This window comes from Bidens hawaiensis, unplaced genomic scaffold (assembly GCF_021521415.1).
Source record: "Bidens hawaiensis isolate Kalapana, Puna unplaced genomic scaffold, B.hawaiensis_p1.1 tig00018951_1, whole genome shotgun sequence".
NCBI classification, from domain to species: domain Eukaryota; kingdom Viridiplantae; phylum Streptophyta; class Magnoliopsida; order Asterales; family Asteraceae; genus Bidens; species Bidens hawaiensis.
In genome coordinates, this window is record NW_027492875.1 from 32,452 (window position 1) to 50,155 (window position 17,704).

The 17,704-nt window shown below is 37.0% G+C and overlaps 1 protein-coding gene across 1 annotated transcript; it reads right to left on the reverse strand.

Moving 5' to 3' along the window:
* Positions 1–15,380: 15,380 nt before the first annotated feature.
* LOC143557383 (uncharacterized) lies at positions 15,381–15,842 on the reverse strand. The gene is made up of 2 exons (XM_077046471.1): positions 15,575–15,842; positions 15,381–15,496 (listed from the first exon to the last, which is right to left on the reverse strand). The coding sequence occupies exons 1-2, from the start codon at positions 15,840–15,842 to the stop codon at positions 15,381–15,383; spliced, it is 384 nt and encodes a 127-aa protein (XP_076902586.1).
* Between the last annotated feature and the right edge of the window lie 1,862 nt (positions 15,843–17,704).

Genomic DNA, 17,704 nt, shown 5'->3' on the forward strand with positions numbered 1-17,704 from the left:
AAGTATTTCATTCTCAATCAAGTCATATATAGATAACACATAAATCATACATGGCATACACTTACCATTTAAGGTAAGTGTATTAACTATCACATCGAGTATGCATACAACCCCAAAAATATAACAAGGAATGGGGCTAGAAACTCACCTGGATCCTGTTGCATTCGCCGTTAATCGTTATTCTCTTCTTTAACTGAGCTCGGCTAGCTGTTAAATATATATTTTTTAATTAACCGTATAATTACTTAAGTTGGTATTTTAGTTAACCAACGTATTTTCTAAGTTGGGTTTGTTTGTCTAATTAATACAGATGGGCTATATAGTTAGATCAGGCTACTGATCACTTTAGCTTTTGGGCCTAGTTGGGCCAGGCCCACAGACCACAACATTTCCCAAGTGGCCAAGAACTCTCAGCGAAGAACCCATTTGTTGACCGAGAACACTTGGGTTGTCCGAGAACACTGTTGCTTGCTGAGAACCCAAGTTCTTGACCGAGAACACTTGGCCACCGAAATCTCTACTTGACCGGGAACTCTAGGTCACCGAAATCTCTACTTGACCGAGAAGACTCATCTGACCGAAGACTCATAATGACCGAGTTCTCACGTTGACCGAGAACCCATATAGAGGCTCAAGTCCGAGAACCTTTGTCTGATGCTTTCAGCACTGATTTTTCCCATCTCTAATTCCATTTTAGACCCCATAACGGTTAATTGGTCCATGATTACACTTTTAACCATCTATAACCCATTCTCCTTAACCATTTTGCATTCGTTCTCAACCCATTAACCCCACGGCTTCAAGATTTAACCCGTTCTAGTCATAAAGTTTAAACCTTTATAGTGTTAAAACGTTCTAGCTAGATATAGGGTTTCCTTTATGAACCGTACATAATCATAAGTTCGTTAAGTCCATTTTAATCCTCAAGTTTGCAAATTTATGGTATAGCTATACTCGATTTACTATCCTACTAAGTTTCATGCAAAACCGACTTCGTTTACCAGTCCTTTTCACAAACCGAACACTACTCGTTTTACCCGAAACAAACCAACTAACCCGTTTATTATCAAGTTCATTATTTTATCAATAATCATGACCCGTTCTATCATCCTACCAATTTTCATGTAAATCCGTTCATGAAAAGTAAGCCTTTTTCACAAAAATGTACATTTGAGGTTTTTGTATGAAATCACTCGAGATGCTCAAAACCATATCAAACGAACTCCGATTTGAGTGATTCAAGTGGCCACGGAACCGTATAGCCCTGATCTACAAACCCATCAGCTCACCTTCGCCGAAAACCGCCGCTACAGTCTTCGGAACAGCTGAACAGTTTCCGGAATCTTCATTTTTGAGCTGCTATGGTTTTGCTGATAACATTCGGACTTCTCAACCTCTGATCGAAGATCTAATCGGTGGAAATATTCATTTATATACCATGAACACTTAGTTAAAATTTGCGACCGATCCGACGGCTAGATCTCCGGGAATCTTTGTGTCTTTTTGGGTGGTATTCTAAAAAACGGGAATTAGGTTAAGTGTGTGTTTTGATGGTGTAGGCTATGGTGTGAAGATGTATGAAAATGGAAAGGATTAGGGTTTTAAGGGGTATTTATACTCCCTTAGCCCATAGACCTTAGGCCCATTTTTCCTTTTTAATCCATAATTAGTTCCATGTAATTAGCCTACTTATCCTTACATCTTAATTATTTTACTATTTCTCTATTAACTCAAGTAGACTTTTCCACCTTAAATAAATAATATATTAATTATTTATTCTTATAAATTTCGGGATGTTACAAAAACATATTTAAGTTTCGTTGAACACAATAACTTATATGAAATCTACAAAACTATCCAATCTTCTCATTAAATCTCATATTTATTAATCATAGGATGTTTTCTCAACATTAAACCACATCAATCGCATATTTTCTATAACCGACTCATGACCACATGTTTAGTCAAGGAGATATTTCTTGCGATCTCTAAAATATATACCCAATTTTCAAAACATAAATGCAATCAACTAAATCTTGTTCATTAAACTAATTGTTGGTAAATTCAATTCATTTACCCCTACTCATTCTCATAACAACAACACCAATAACAAACGCAAGTCTAAACATCAACCTTATGTTGTTAAGCAAATTAGCAGCCAATCTCAACAAAATCATAGCGTCTCAAACAAGAAACTTTACGTCAAAATTCACTCGTTACGCTTCACTTGCCACTATCACTATTCAATTCAATCCTCATATCGTTTTGTACCCAATGTAATCGCTCAGGTATTTTGTTAATACTTGCCACGTACCACAAGACGTTCCACAACGATCTTTTCCCTCTATTTCTAAAACCCATGCTATGACGTTTTCTCAAATTTTATACCTTGCTACCTATAACTGCTACAACTATGGAAATCCTAATCACCTACGCCATGTGCGTTATCGACTTTGTTATGTTCAACAAGCTCTAAATTTCCAAACTTATTCTGTTAAACCTAACTTTGCATTCTAATCAAAATATTTTAATTCAATCAACTTCAGTTATTCGAATGTAATTGATCTAATTGATCAAGTTATTTTAAATCAGATAAATCAAATCAATCATAACTAAGTTTATCCAAGAAAATGTTTTTGTTAGTTTATCAAAATAAAATAAAATAAATAAATAAAATATTTTACCTTTCGTGGTCGTTCATAATAATAATCTTTATTCAATTTTTGGATTTAAACAAATTCAACTCTAATAAATCATTAATTTTAAGTGATTACACTCATATAATAAAATCTATCTTTTCAAATGACAACTGCTTATAACACTGTACTCCTAGTTTATCTTTTGTCCTCATTTATCCCAACTCTTTCACTCTCAACCTTAAGGAATCCTTTCCTTTTCAAACTCCCAAGATTTATAACTTTTATCAAATGTCGTTTTAGAAACTTTAATATTTGATTAAATCAACTCAAGAGTTCAATTCATTTTTTAGCAATATTTTTCACAATGACTATCTTCTATTTATCACCCAAACGTATTAAGATTCTTGTTTTTCTCTAAAAATCATGTCTTTCAAATGTTTTGTAACCCACACGATGGGACAAGTTATTTGGACAATCCGACGACCTAAGTAATTATGGAGGCCTACATAATTATCAAAGTGCTCGCATGGAAATCATAATGCGTGCAATTATGTGTCAAATATAGAATTTAAAATAGTTGGGATAACGGTACAAATCTTATCGGATTTTCATTGGAGCGTTGTTTTAACTATTCAAGGTTACGTGTTATGATAATTTAAAAAAAATAAAAAAAATCTTTTCCTCATAATTTAATGGTGTTATTATAGTATTCTTTAATTTCGTGACGAAATTCCTTAATGTAGGGGAGACTGTAACAACTCGGGTTTCAGATCTAATATATTTTATATCCAATACCTGGCCCGGTTTCGTTTTCTGGTATTTTGATCAACAAAACATTCGTTTACGAGTTAATAATATTTTATTATTTTTTATTTATTTATTTCATTATCCAAAAGAACTTTCAATTATATACAATTTTTACCCTAAGCTTGAGTTTTAACCAACTGTGTTCCCAACCTTAAAGTTCAAGGACCAACTTGCAAAATCTGTTATCTATTACATTATTAATCCCAACCCAGAATCCGGTTACCCTCATAACGTACCCAATTCGCAAACCCGAAGACCCGTTTTGGTTTCTTGAGCCCTAATATTAGTCTTAAACAAGGAAATGATTATTGTAAATCGTAATTTTCGTTCAAACGAACACACCGACATAACATATTGAGAAAACGAGATCAATTAGGCTCGTATTAACAATATTAGCCAAACCGTTCTATATCGATTCTTAAATTGCCATACAAACAACATAATATTACAATTAAACTGGTCTGCATATACTTCTTGACCTCGCGACCTTAACCCCAAAGGTTGATTGCATTTATCAGGCTCCTAGTACCAGTCTTAAGATCTTGTTCAGGCCGTCTGTTTATGATGTCGTTCATCGTCAAATCAAGCTCGTTTAAGGTAATTAAACATTGTAATGTGATCTTATTTAGTCGTCTAACAATAACCCTATATCAAATATATCGATCAGTGAACGGCTTTAACGATTCATAAAATTAGGGTTCTTAGCATTTGGTGGTTTTCTGGGCTTTAATATTAATATTTTCAATATGAACTTAAATCCATCAAACGTTCCAGTCCAGTTGGTTTGGTGCATGGGTTATAATCAAGGGGCCTTGGGTTCGAACCCGGCCACCCATATTCTTTGTTTTTTTTCTTTTTTTGTTTTTAGTATATATTATAATAAATGATAAATTATATTTTAATTATTAGATAATAATTATTTTATTAAAACCGACATCTTGGAGATATTTCTTGTCAAATCCTGTTAAAAGCTTTTGTTCACGTATATATATATATATATGTATATTATAGGTTTATGTTTAATAATATATTACGAGTTATATTTATATATCTATACATCTATAATTGGATTATATTTAATTAAATATTATTTAAAATCTCATATTTATTTATTTTAAACGAATAATAATGATTTCACAATAATAGCATCCGTAAAGACGAATTGTTCAATCAATAACATCTCAATCCCAAACATAACTCTAATCACTTCAAGATCTTAAATCATTAAATTATGTTATATCTCTATAATTAATTTTATTACTATTATTTATCTAGGAATACTTGTCAGTGAATCCCGAAGGGTTCATCATTCTCACATCACCACTTATATTTCATTCATCCGATCAGGTGAGTAATCACTCCACTTTTTACTTATTTTTAGCCTTTTTGGGGACATATGCGTATCGTATCATTTCTATATTATATAGTATTCAAAATCGCAACTGTTTAATCCTTGTATGTATATCAGTTTATTCCTAACTTGCTATTTGCTTACTTGCTTTATATGCTTCCGCATTCGGAGAGGTCCAACATATTCTCAGTCTAGTATGATCATATGACCGTAGTATTGACCGGCGTCCGACGCATTGACAATGGTTTCACCAACACCTCTTTTTTTTGTAACCAATACCCATTCACATGGCAACGGTTTAGCCCTTTCTTTATGTTTGATTGTTTGTGTATGTGCTATGGTTTAACTGTTTATCTCACAAGAACAGTTTGCATCTTTCTTTATATATTATATATACTATTACTGTTGTGTCTTAAACTGGTGTTTTACTCACTCAACATGTGTTGTTGACAAAAATATATTTTATACGCATTTGCCGGTTAGCAGCTTGGTTGTTTAGCAAGATGAAGATCACGTAGAGATGCTTTTTAGGATACTAACTTAATTAATCATTGTTGTAATTTCGTTATACTTGATGTACTTAACTGTAATTGTTTTATTTGAAATTTTATTAAATAGATATTGAAACTTATAATGTTGCATGATAGTAACCTTGAGAGGTGTGACAATCAACTCACGTCCTGACATTTCCGCCGTAGGTTGGGGTGTGACAGAGAGGAACCTGATTCAAAGAGGAATTTTTTTTGTAGAAAAAGGTAGCTAGGATTACGATCCATTGATCTTATATTTAGAGGGTTGAGATTGATTCTAGAAGAAAAATCATGGGAAGAGCATAAGGGTAATATATTACATTTGTTGACTTTATCTTCATATGTAAGGCTGATGTTAATTCCTCTGTCATTTTAAAACGTCAAAAAAAATAAATAAATTTATGTGGTAGTTTTTTTCAAAAATAAAAATTCACCATAACAACGAATAGGCTTTATATTTAATTTCAGTATAATATTTCTATACAGAAATTAGAAAAAAAAATAGTGGGTTATTATTATACATTGTGTTATAGGTTTTGGTCACTGTGTTTATCAATATATTGTATTATTGGTTATTGGTTCTGGTTATTGTGTTATTAGTCTGCATTCCATTGTGGTTTTTCATGGTGTGTTTTAGTGTGTGGTGTTGTCGAGTGTGTTTTACGTATATGGGTTTTCGATTTTTTTTCAAAAGTATAACGACAGTATACTCAAATTAAGGAATAAAAACACAAGTTTTATGGTTTAGGTTTTTTAAAAAAAAAAACAAACGACGCAAAAAATAATTGATGAATTGACATATGACTTGCATGTAAATGAGAGAGAAAATTTTTTTCCCTCCTTGTCATTCTCCACTTTCCTTGGACACATGGGATTGAATAGTGGCTTCATAGGAATATACAACTTCATATTATATCATAACTGACTACTCTGGTTCAAAGCTGTAGGGTAATAATAGTTAGTCCAGTTATTTGTATGCTTAGTAGGTTACTTTAAAAGGTAATTGCAAGTTGCACCCTTGTAGTTAGCACCATAATGCATGATACCCCCGTGTGGTCAATTTGCTGAAAAATTGCACCCTGACGTATGCAAAATGGGGCAATCTGAGCCTTTCCATCTAGTCCGATCAACCATTGGTTAATTGTTAAAAAAGAGTGTGGCATGGGAAAAAAGCAGAGAAGCTCGCCTTCTTGTTATCCAAAAGCAAAAGTCGGTCAAATCGGTCTCGCCCCGGCCCCGAAACGTCGAACGGAATAGGTGGCCAATTGTTTTCCACACCTAAACCTAACAACAACAACAACAACAACAAGTTTCCCCAATCCTTAATCCAGAACTCCCACTAGCTTCCCGTTAGTCACCATCCGAAATCCCTAAATTTGAAATTCATCACGGTCAACGCGTTATTCACCGATTCCAGAAGACTAATGGTCCTGATGTACAGATCGGGTGATCAAGAACATTTTGTTCATTGGAATTTTGATTTTCATTTGCCTGCGACAATCTTGATGTACAAGATCAGTACCACATGATGTAGAATTTGTGAATGGTGCAGATGAAGGAGCTAATGAGGAAGTTAAGAAAGACTTATGAAAAGAGTTGTAGGTTGTGGTGGTTTGACAACAATGGTATTGCGTGAGGGAGATCGTCGATGCCCACACTGAAGATGATGGTTCGAAGGGGCGCTATAAAGATTATGTGATTGATTCATTGTATAAAGGACTCACGCTTGATAAAATTGGAAGGAAAATTGACCACATGTTAACGTAGTGCATATTTGCTTAAACATGCTCTTGTAGTGCATTAGCCTGTTAGGTATAGAAACCAGTTTACCGACCAAATTGATGATGTGGCTGGTGGTGCTGGCGGTGCACACCACCCAACTTATTTTGGCCTTGCCAAAGGTGAAATTTGGAGTGTTTTTTTGTTGTTGAAAATGTCAATAACATTGGACCATTTCCAAAGCAAAAAAATACATTTTTATTCCATATTAACCTCACCAAACATTTATTTTTAAAAATAAAATATTTAAAATTTATTAAACCATATAAATAGACCTCTCCTTTTTCAAATTTATCCATATCAAAAAACTTAAAAATCTCTTGCAACTCAAACCTTTAATTCAATTTTGTTATGGATTTTTCATTCAAGAACGAGTTGAGTTCGGTCGTTCCACTTTTTATTTACACGAGCGTGTTTGTTGCAGCTGCTTTAGTAACCTACGAGGGTGAAAATTCAACACCGAAAATGAGAAGAGCTGCTTAGAACAAAGACCATGAAGCGGGCCATGAGCGCCTAGTAGCTTCTTATTTTGATGGCGATCCAATATTTGACGAAACAATGTTTAGGATACGTCGTTGTTTGAGCAAAAAGTTATCAATAGAGATTGCTAAAGATTTAGAAATATACCACTCATTTTTTAGACAATCGATGGATGCGAGAGGATATGACCCGAAAAGTTATCAATCGAAGGTTTCTCCAAGATAGCTGCACCATTAATCGGTATGACCCGAAAGTCGATAGTATTCAGTTGGGGTAAGTTTCAAGAAGAAGCTTTTCAGGAGTTAAAGAAGAGACTCACGCAAGCTCCGATCCTTTCTTTACCCGATGGTGACGAGGACTTGGTAGTTTGCACTGATGCTTCGCATCGTGGGTTAGGTTGCGTGTTGATGCAACGGGGAAAGGTGATAGCCTATGCGTCTAGACAGTTGAAAGTTCATGAGAGTACTTACCCAACGCATGATTTAGAGCTAGCAGCTGTAGTGCATGCTCTTAAGATATGGAGACATTATCTGTATGGTACTAAGTGTACCATTTACACCGATCTTAAGAGCCTAAAGTACTTCTTTGAACAGAAGTAATTGAACATGAGACAGAGAAGATGGTTGGAGTTGATTAAGGATTACGGCTGCGACATTAAATACTACGCTGGTAAAGCTAATGTGGTCGCCGACGTGGTAAGTCGTAAGAATGAGGAAGTCCTTGCAATAGTGAAGTCATACTAGTTGATTATGAACTCAAGTCTTTTTGAAGAAATTATCAAGGTACAGTCAGAGGTGTTAGTAGATGAAGGGTTAGTAAAGAAAGAAAGGATTTATGGCCAGCAAGATGAGCTGATGGAAAACACTCATGGTGTTAAACTAGGTTTGACCGTATGTGGATCCCACGCCATGGTGATGAGGTCGAATCTTAGATGAAGCTCATAAGTCAAGATACTTGATTCATCATGGAACTACGAAGATGTACCAAGATTTGAACAGAGACTACTGGTGGCCAAGAATGAAAAATGATGTGGTGGATTATGTTAGTAAGTTCTTAACTTGTTTACAAGTCAAAGCCGAACATCAAAAGCCTTATGGGAAGATGCAACCGCTAGAGATACTAGAATGTAAATGGGAACACATCACCATGGATTTCATAACTAAGCTACCACGTACAACGAAGCATCATGATACCATTTGGGTGATAGTGGACCGATTGACTAAACGTGCTCACTTTTTGCCTATACGAGAGGCTATCTCGTCAGAAACGTTAGCAAGTTTTTTCATCAAAGAGGTTGTGTCTAAACATGAAGTACCGTTATCGATTGTGTCTGATAGAGATACGCAGTTTACTTCGATGTTTTGGAAGAAATTCCATGAAGCCATGGGAACGAGATTGAACATTAGTACGACGTATCATCCTCAAACCGATGGACATTCTGAGAGAACGATCCAAACCCTTGAGGATATGCTACGTGCTTGTGTTTTAGACTTTGGTCAAAGTTGGAATGATCATCTGCATCTAGCAGAGTTCTCCTATAACAACAGTTACCATTCAAGCATTGGTATGCCACCATTTGAAATGCTTTATGGAAGACGATGTAGAACCCCAGTGTGTTGGGGTGAGATTGGTCAGAAAGAAATGGGAAGCCTAGAGGTTGTTCAAGAAACCTCATCAAAGTTTGATCGAATCAAAGAAAGAATGAAAGCCGCTCAAGACAGACAGAAGTCGTATGCTGATAAGCGGCGACGATCGATTGAGTTTAATATTGGTGACAATGTGATGCTCAAGGTCTCGCCTTGGAAAGAGATTATCCGTTATAGGAAAAGAGGAAAGTTGAGTCCAAGGTACATCAGACCGTTTAAGATTTTAGATCGTGTGGGTGAAGTAGCTTATAAACTAGATTTACCCGATGAGTTAGAAGGAATTCATTCAACCTTCCATGTTTCTCATATGAGGAAGTGTCTAGCCGATGACACGTCTCACGTGCCATTAATGGACATCGAGTTTGATGAGCAGCTGAACTACATCGAGCAACCAATAGAAATTGTTGATCGCAAGGTGAAGTAGCTTCGCCGCAAGGTTATACCCTTAGGGAAGGTGATATGGAAGCACCGCAAGGGATCGGATGCCACTTGGGAAGTCGAGGAAGAGATGCGCAAGTTTTTCTCTGGTTTGTTTAAGTAATAGTTAGGTTTCGGGGATGAAACCTCTTTAAGGAGGGAAGCTTGTAACATCCCAACATTTCGAATAATAATAATGAATATTGACTCGTTATGACGGAAAAGTTTACTTGAGTTAATAAATAAATAGTAAAATGGTAAAAAGGGAAAGATAAGTAGGCTAATTAAATAAAATTAATTATGGACCAAAAAGGAAAGATGGGCCTTAGGTCCATGGGCTTAAGGGAGTATAAATACCCCTTAAACCCTAAATCTTTCCATTTCCATCCATCTTATCCATTTTACACCTTAAAGCACACACTTAAGCCAAGCAACATCACCTTAGCCGCCGGCCACCATCCGAACCCAAAACCAAGCATCATAACATAGGATCTTCGATCATTTAAGCTAGTTACAAGATCCAAGCTCATAACCAAGCTAGTCGTGACCTAGCAAGCGATTAAAGGTATGTTCTTGATCTTAAAGCTGATATTTTTATGGACGGTTTGCCATAAAACTAAACCCTAGAGTAGATCGGGTCTAAATGTTTCCTAAAAATGCAAACTTGATGATTAAAACGGACCTAATGGACTCATGGTTGGATACGGTTCATAAAGGAAACCCTAGATCTAGCCTAGAACGTTTTAAATCTATAAGGTCCAAGCTTTATACCTAAAACGAAGTAGATCTAGAAAATGAGTTAGTGACGGGTGTAAAACGGTTAGTATGAATAGAAAAGGTAGTTAAAGTTCTGGTTATAAACCATAAACCAGTAACCGAGATGGGTAAAAATGATTAAGATAAAAAGGTGAGATGAACACACCTAACCTGGGGGTTCTCGGCCAGCTTATGGAGTTCTCGGCCAACCCGAGATTTCGCTGCAATGAGTTTTTGGCCAAAATGGATTCTCGGTCAAAGCCCGAGTTCTTGGTCAAACCAAGGTTCTCGGCCAAAACAGGTTCTCGGACAGAACAGGGTTCTCTTCTAGGGGTTCTCGGTCACCCAGTTTGACTTGGGCTTGAGCCCAGTTGAACACATATCTTATAATGGGCTGTAGCACCTGGCTTAGCTCAGTCCACGAGCTTGAGCCCATGTTCTATTTAAAACTAACCAGCCCAACTTAGAAATGTGATAGTTAACTAAAATACCAACTTAATCGATTATACGGTTAATTGACAAATATATATTTAACAGTTAGGCGTGCTCAATTAAAGAGAGGGATAACGATTAACGTTGAGTTTCTAGCCCCACTTCTTTGTTATGTTTTCGGGGCTGTGTGCATACTCGACATGATAGTTAATACACTTACCTCAAGTGGTAAGTGTATGCCTTGTTTGATTTATGTATGATGATTGCCTGACGGTGCGTGAACGATCTTCGGATATTGCATGTACCGTCAGGTGGTAGTTAGAGATATGATTGATATGTATGATGTAAGATAAGATGTAGGTATGAGTATATATGATGTATGCATAGTGTATGCATGATATGTTGATGGTACGTGAACGGTCTTTGGAGATTGCACGTATTGTCAAGGGAAGTATGTAAGAACATGTATGGATCAGTTTCACGAAACAAAGGGAACAGACCCTAATAATATCTGTGATGGTAGGGACCAGACCCTAATAATATATGTGATGCTAGGAACCAGACCTTAATAATATCTGTGATGTTGGGGACCAGAGCCTTTATAATATCTGTGATGTTAGGGACCAGACCCTTATAATATCTGTGAGGTTATAGGGCGGAAGGCTCTTTAAATAGGATGGATAGTTATATGTGAAGAGAAAGTATGATTAATGTACACCCCTTCGGGCACGTGTGCAAGCATGAGAACAAATTGTATGCTGTATGTTTAACTAGCACTCACTCAGCGTAGCTGACTTTTTGTATGCACGCAGGTGAGTAGAATGAGGCAGCTTGCATGAGGGAAAGCACATGGCATGAACTTGAAGAAGCTGGCATCTCAAGGAAATGTTATGTTATTTTAAAGACAATGTTTTATGTTTAATTAATCTGAATGCCCGTTAAGACAAGGAATGATGGTTATGTAATATAACGGTTTGAATGTTTTAATATTCCGCGAATGTTTTTATTACTCTGATGACTAGAACAAGGTGAATGAGTAAATCCAACGTCCAAATGTGAGGCACCGGTAACGGGGCCTTACATACCGACAATGTAAGCAAGCTTCCTCATTTTATTTTTATTTATTTATTTTCTAATATATGTTACTAAGGTTTAAACCCACCAACGGACCACATCCCCTAAAGCAATATAAACACATAACGCCACCCAACAGCCCATACCATAACATTAAACCAAAAGAAATAAAGAAAAAAACAAACTGTACAAGATCACGGCCTGGCTAGATGCTGACGCAACTCAGTAATAGCGCGGTTGAGGTGGCCCGAAGATGGACGTCATGATGTCTGTGAACTCCTCGAACCCAAAGGCACCCTGACTGCTACCACTTCCTTGATTTCCTTATTCAGGTTGTTGAACCGACTCTTGCACTACTTGATCCTAGTGTGGGTCTATCCACATCGAATGATGCACGGGCGGCGTAGGATACACTACCATCATATGGTGGTAAAGTAGTGAAATCCACAATCGGTGGATCTGCCACAACCCGTTTCCCCACGTGCCATGCCTCATTCATTCTCTTATTCCTATCATCCACATAACGGTGATTAATATCCTGCTTAGCAGTGTAGGCATTTGTACGGTTCCATAACTCTTTTCGATCGAACCTTTGCTTCTCAGCCCTTTCCATACTGGCTCCCATGAACGTCTGATGATCAAACAACGCTTGAGTAGATTCAACCTATTGATAAAACTTAGGTGGTGTCTTATTTATCACAACATATTGCATGCTCTTTGATGAGCCCAATTTGGATCAAGCGATTCATCTGCGTAATCAAATGTTGCCATACGTGCATAAGCGGATTGAGGTGTTCCCCTCTGTTGAGTACCATGACTAGAACCAGCCCTTTCTGTCTCCATTGCTATATGCTCACCCGGGTTATCCTGATAATCATCATCCCCACTTTCACCGGTCTCATCATCACTATCCGACTCATCCACTTTGTCCGGCATCAATTTTCTCACATTAACTTTCATAACCCTCCATCTTTGACCTTCACTCTTCAACTTAATATACCGTTCAGATTCCTTATACTCCTAACCCGCACCCAACTTCTTCACAACAAACAGCTTATGTTTTTTAGATGCTCCCACAACCTCATCACCGATGGCTCCCAAAAACTTCAATAGTGTTGCAATCAATCAGCAGTGTGGTATTATCTTTCTTCCAATACTATTTCTGCATATCCACATATTGTTGAGCACCAAGTATCAAAACAGAAAGAGTGGTTTCCCGTGCATCAAGGAGTATAAAATAGTCACCTCAGGGTAATGAATTTCCACCATATCACCCCTCCTTGGAATCACATTAAGCAAACATATTATCAATAACAATTTCACTTCAATCTTCAAATTCAGCACCTATTCCTGGCAAGAACAGAGCTTCTACCATAGTATTCCACATCGGGTGCCTATCAGGTTGTAGATAAAGATCATCCAAACTCGGATACATGTACTTATTAGGGAATTTACTATCAAATCTTGCTACGTGTCTCAATGTCTTGAATGACATTTTCACATCAATGTTGTTCACTGTCCTAATCAACTTTATTGCCGAAGGCTTATTATATGGCGGGCATATCAAATTAGCCATCCACTCTTCTATTTCTTCCTTAAACATATGGTTATTATCATCATCATCATAGCACTTTAAAGCCACCTCCCATCCCAAAGCTTTGATTTTTTTGATAACAACAAACGACCCAAAATCTTGTTCCCGAACCACTTTCTCACAAATGAACCCCTCCATCTTTTGGCCAATGAATTGATTTTATCATGAAACATCTCAGCTTGCCATCTCTCTTCTTGATCCGATAATGGACCGGATGTCCAATCGGGCTTAGCATAATGAACCTCTTCTTCTTTTGCCTCGCATGCTAAAACCAATCTTCTTCTCTTTGGTTGGTCAGGATTTGGATTACTAGAGGACCCTGCTACACACTTACCCTTGTCCTTGTATCCTCCTGATCAACCCATCTACATATCAAGTACACTACACATAATCCAAGTTAAAATTCAATCTCATTAACCCTCAACATCTCCACACTTCCTTGTTACAATGGCTGTGGACATAAGAAACCTCATAATGTTCAATTTTCACAAAATGTTTTGCAATATTTTGATAAACTGTTAACAAAATTCTGCCCAATATATTCTTTTATCACACTTAACATCCACAACCACAACCTTAAGCAAACACATCTAGTTCATACCTCTAACAACTACAAGCAAGTTTGCAAGATATTTATATGAATTACTTACAATTTTGGCAATGCACCATAATTAATGAGGAAAAAATACATACCTTAACCTTGTTGTGTGCAAATATACCAAAAACTTCCAAGACAAACAAAAAACCACTTCATTCCAAAATATTCGGACCAAAATATCCAAAATAACCACCCAGAATGTGAAATTTTTTGAAAACCTAGCACAAATCTTTAATCCTTGCGAAAATCCACTCAAGATACACCCAAGAATCAACAAGTTTGGTTAAGATTATAAGAAATGGTGAGATGATAAATTATGGTGGCTAGGGTTTGATTTTGAAGAAGTGTGAAAAGAAGAAGATATATGATGGTGAAAGAAGGAAAACAAACATGAGGATGAGAAATTTCTTTTATTTTTTTCATTTTTTTTAAAACGGATCCCATTAGGTGCTACCGTAACCACCGTAGCTTACGGTAGACCTGACACCTTAAATGCACGGTGGACATATATCAGCCAGCGTAGGCATGGATATTTGGTTAAATTACACCGTAGGATATGGTGTCCACCGTAGCTTACTATGGACATGGGAAATCTTTATAATTTTCTTTTTATTTTATTTTTTTCCTTTTTTTTTACAAAACTTTACCAAAAACCTTACCCCCCTCCCATAAAAACCCGTGTTGTCCCAGCACCGTGTCGGAGAAAATTCATAAGAACTTCCCCACACTTGGGTTAAACATAGCCCATGAAGCAAACGAAAAAATTGAAAAAGCGAGAAAGAAAAAAACTAGCAACTACGACTAACACTAACACTAAGCAAACCTGGGCCTCTTGATTTATTACATTATCCGACGGCTGAAAATGTAACCCACTTTATCAACCTCAAGCATGTTGATATTCTTTCCTTCCAAATACGGTTTGAGCCAATGCACGTTCACTACTTGATTTGTTTGGTCTTGAATGTCTTCGATCTCCACATCACCAAACCGACCCACTCTTGTGATCACAAAAGGACCCATCCACTTGCTTTTAAGCTTCCCGGGGAAAAGCTTAAGTCTTGAATTATACAACCATACCTTTTTCCCTTCTTCAAATGATCATTTTCTAAATTTAGCATCATGGGCTTTCTTTAGTTTTTCTTTATATGCGGATGCTCATTCAAATGCCTCGTCTCGAATTTCTTCTAACTCGCACAATTTTATCTTCCTTAGTTCACACGCTTCATTATAGTTCACATTAACACTTCTAATTGCCCATAGTGCACGATGAGCTAACTTCATTGGCAAGTGAAAAGCCCTTCCATACACCAATCGATAGGAGTTGTACCAATGGGAGTTTTGTAAGCGTTTCGATACGCCCACAACGCATCATCCAACTTAATCGACATCTTTCCTATCAACCCACACCATCATCCAACTTAATCGACCAATATCTCCTCAATCTATCTATTGGAAACTTTAACTTGCTCACTTGTTTGCGGATGATACGGAGTAGCAACTCGGTGATTCACGCTATATTGCTTCAACAATTTCCCAAAATTGAAGTGTTTAAAATGAAACCCACCATCACTTATAATCTCCGGTGGAATCCCAAATCGTGCAAATATATGAGACTGAACAAACTTACATACCACGACATGATCATTGGTTTTTGTAGCAATTGCTTCGACACATTTCGAAACATAATCCACCGCCACCAAGATATATAGATACCCACACGAATTGGGAAACGGGCCCATAAAGTCAATTCACCATACATCGAACATGTCAATTACCAAAATGGGTTGTAAGGGCATCTCATCCCTCTTTGAAATACCACCCATCTTTTTGCAATTAAGGCAATGGCAGGCATATTCATTTCCGTAATTAAAAATCGTAGGCCAATAAAACCCACAGGTGAGAACACGTCCCGCCTTTTTTCCATTGAAATGACCACCACATGCTGATAAATGAGCATGTGCCAAAATTCCTTAGCACCCGTGTTTCAGGAATACACTGTCGAGTTGCCGAATAATCTGATCAACACCAATTTGAAAAGGTCTGGTTCATCCCCAATGTACTGTTTAAGTTGGGATAAAAACTATTGTCTTCACTTCTTAGTCCAATGTTTTGGCATTGAACCTGTGGCCCGATAGTTAACATAATTAGCATACCATGGTGCAGCAGAGATGGCTAACAAATGTTCTTCCTGGAATTGCTCGTTAATTTATGTCGCGTTATCGACACCTTCCAATGGAATTCGTGATAAATGATTTGCAACCACGTTTTCACACCCCTTCTTATCTCGGATTTCCAAATCAAGTTCTTGTAATAAAAACACCCAACGAATCAATCGTGGCTTAGCATCCTTCTTCTCCATCAAATAAAGAACTGCATTATGATCCAAGTAAACCACGACCTTGCTCCCCCAACCACTGCAAGTAGTTCCTTTTCTGTGGTGTTGTAGTTTATTGAGCATCAGATAATGTTTTACTTGCATAATAAATTACCACGAGTTTCTTCTCAACTCATTGGCCAAAAACCGCTCCAATCGTGTTATCACTTGAATCAATCAGAACTTCAAACGGCTTCGTCCAATCCGGTGGTTGAAAAATAAGAACTTGCACTAACCCCTTCAAATCATTAAAATCTTGCAAGCATTCATCAGTAAAATCAAATGGGACATCCTCTAACAACAAATTACATAAAGGTTTGGTAATGACACTAAAATCTTTAATAACGGTAAAACCCGGCATGTCCCAAAAATGAGCTTACCCCTTTTACGTTTCTCAGTGGTGGCAATGAAGAGATAATTATAATTTTTGTCTTGTCCACCTGCATTCCCTAACTCGAAACCACATGACCCAACATTATCCCTTCTTGTACCATGAAATGACTTTTCTCTCAACTTAGAACCAAATTTGTCTCGACACATCGTTTCAAAACTTTTTCTAATTCGTTGAGACACATTTCAAAAGTTGGTCCAAAAATTGAAAAGTCATTCATGAATACCTCAAGTGAGTCCCCAACCATGTCCGAAAAAAATACTCATCATACATCGTTGAAAAGTGGTCGGGATATTACACAACCCAAATGACATCCGCTTAAAGGAAAAAGTACCCGATGAGCATGTGAAGGTGGTCTTGTGTTGGTCATCCGGGTGGATTGCAGTTTGATTTTACCTCGAATACCCATCCGAAAAACTATAAATTTTTTGATCAGAAAGTTTTTCAATAATTTGGTCAATAAAGGGTAATGGGAAATGGTCTTTTGAGTTAGCCGTATTCAACTTTCTATAATCAATGCACACTCGCCACTCGGTGACCAGCCAGGTGCCGATTTGTTCACCAATTTCATCTTTTTTTACCTGTTTAGCAGCTTTCTTTGGTACTACCTGTGTAGGGCTCACCCATTCACTATCTGAATTTGGATAGATAGTCCCCACATCCAACCACTTGATGACCTCCTTTTTAACAACCTTTCGCAGATTAGGATTCAACCTCCTTTGAGTTTCTCGTGTAGACTTTGCGTCATTCGTGGTGATGATTTTGTTCATTACTATGGATGGACTAATACCTTTCAAGTCGAATATTCTCCACCCAATAGCCGCTTTATGAGCCTT

Bases quoted from the DNA above. Each gene is read 5' to 3' on its own strand.
- LOC143557383 (XM_077046471.1), bottom strand. From the start codon at position 15,842: ATGGGCCCGTTTCCCAATTCGTGTGGGTATCTATATATCTTGGTGGCG. The intron at 15,497-15,574 runs GTGAGCAAGTTA...GTGGGTTGATAG, and splicing joins TCCGTATCATCCGCAAACAA to GAAAGATGTCGATTAAGTTG.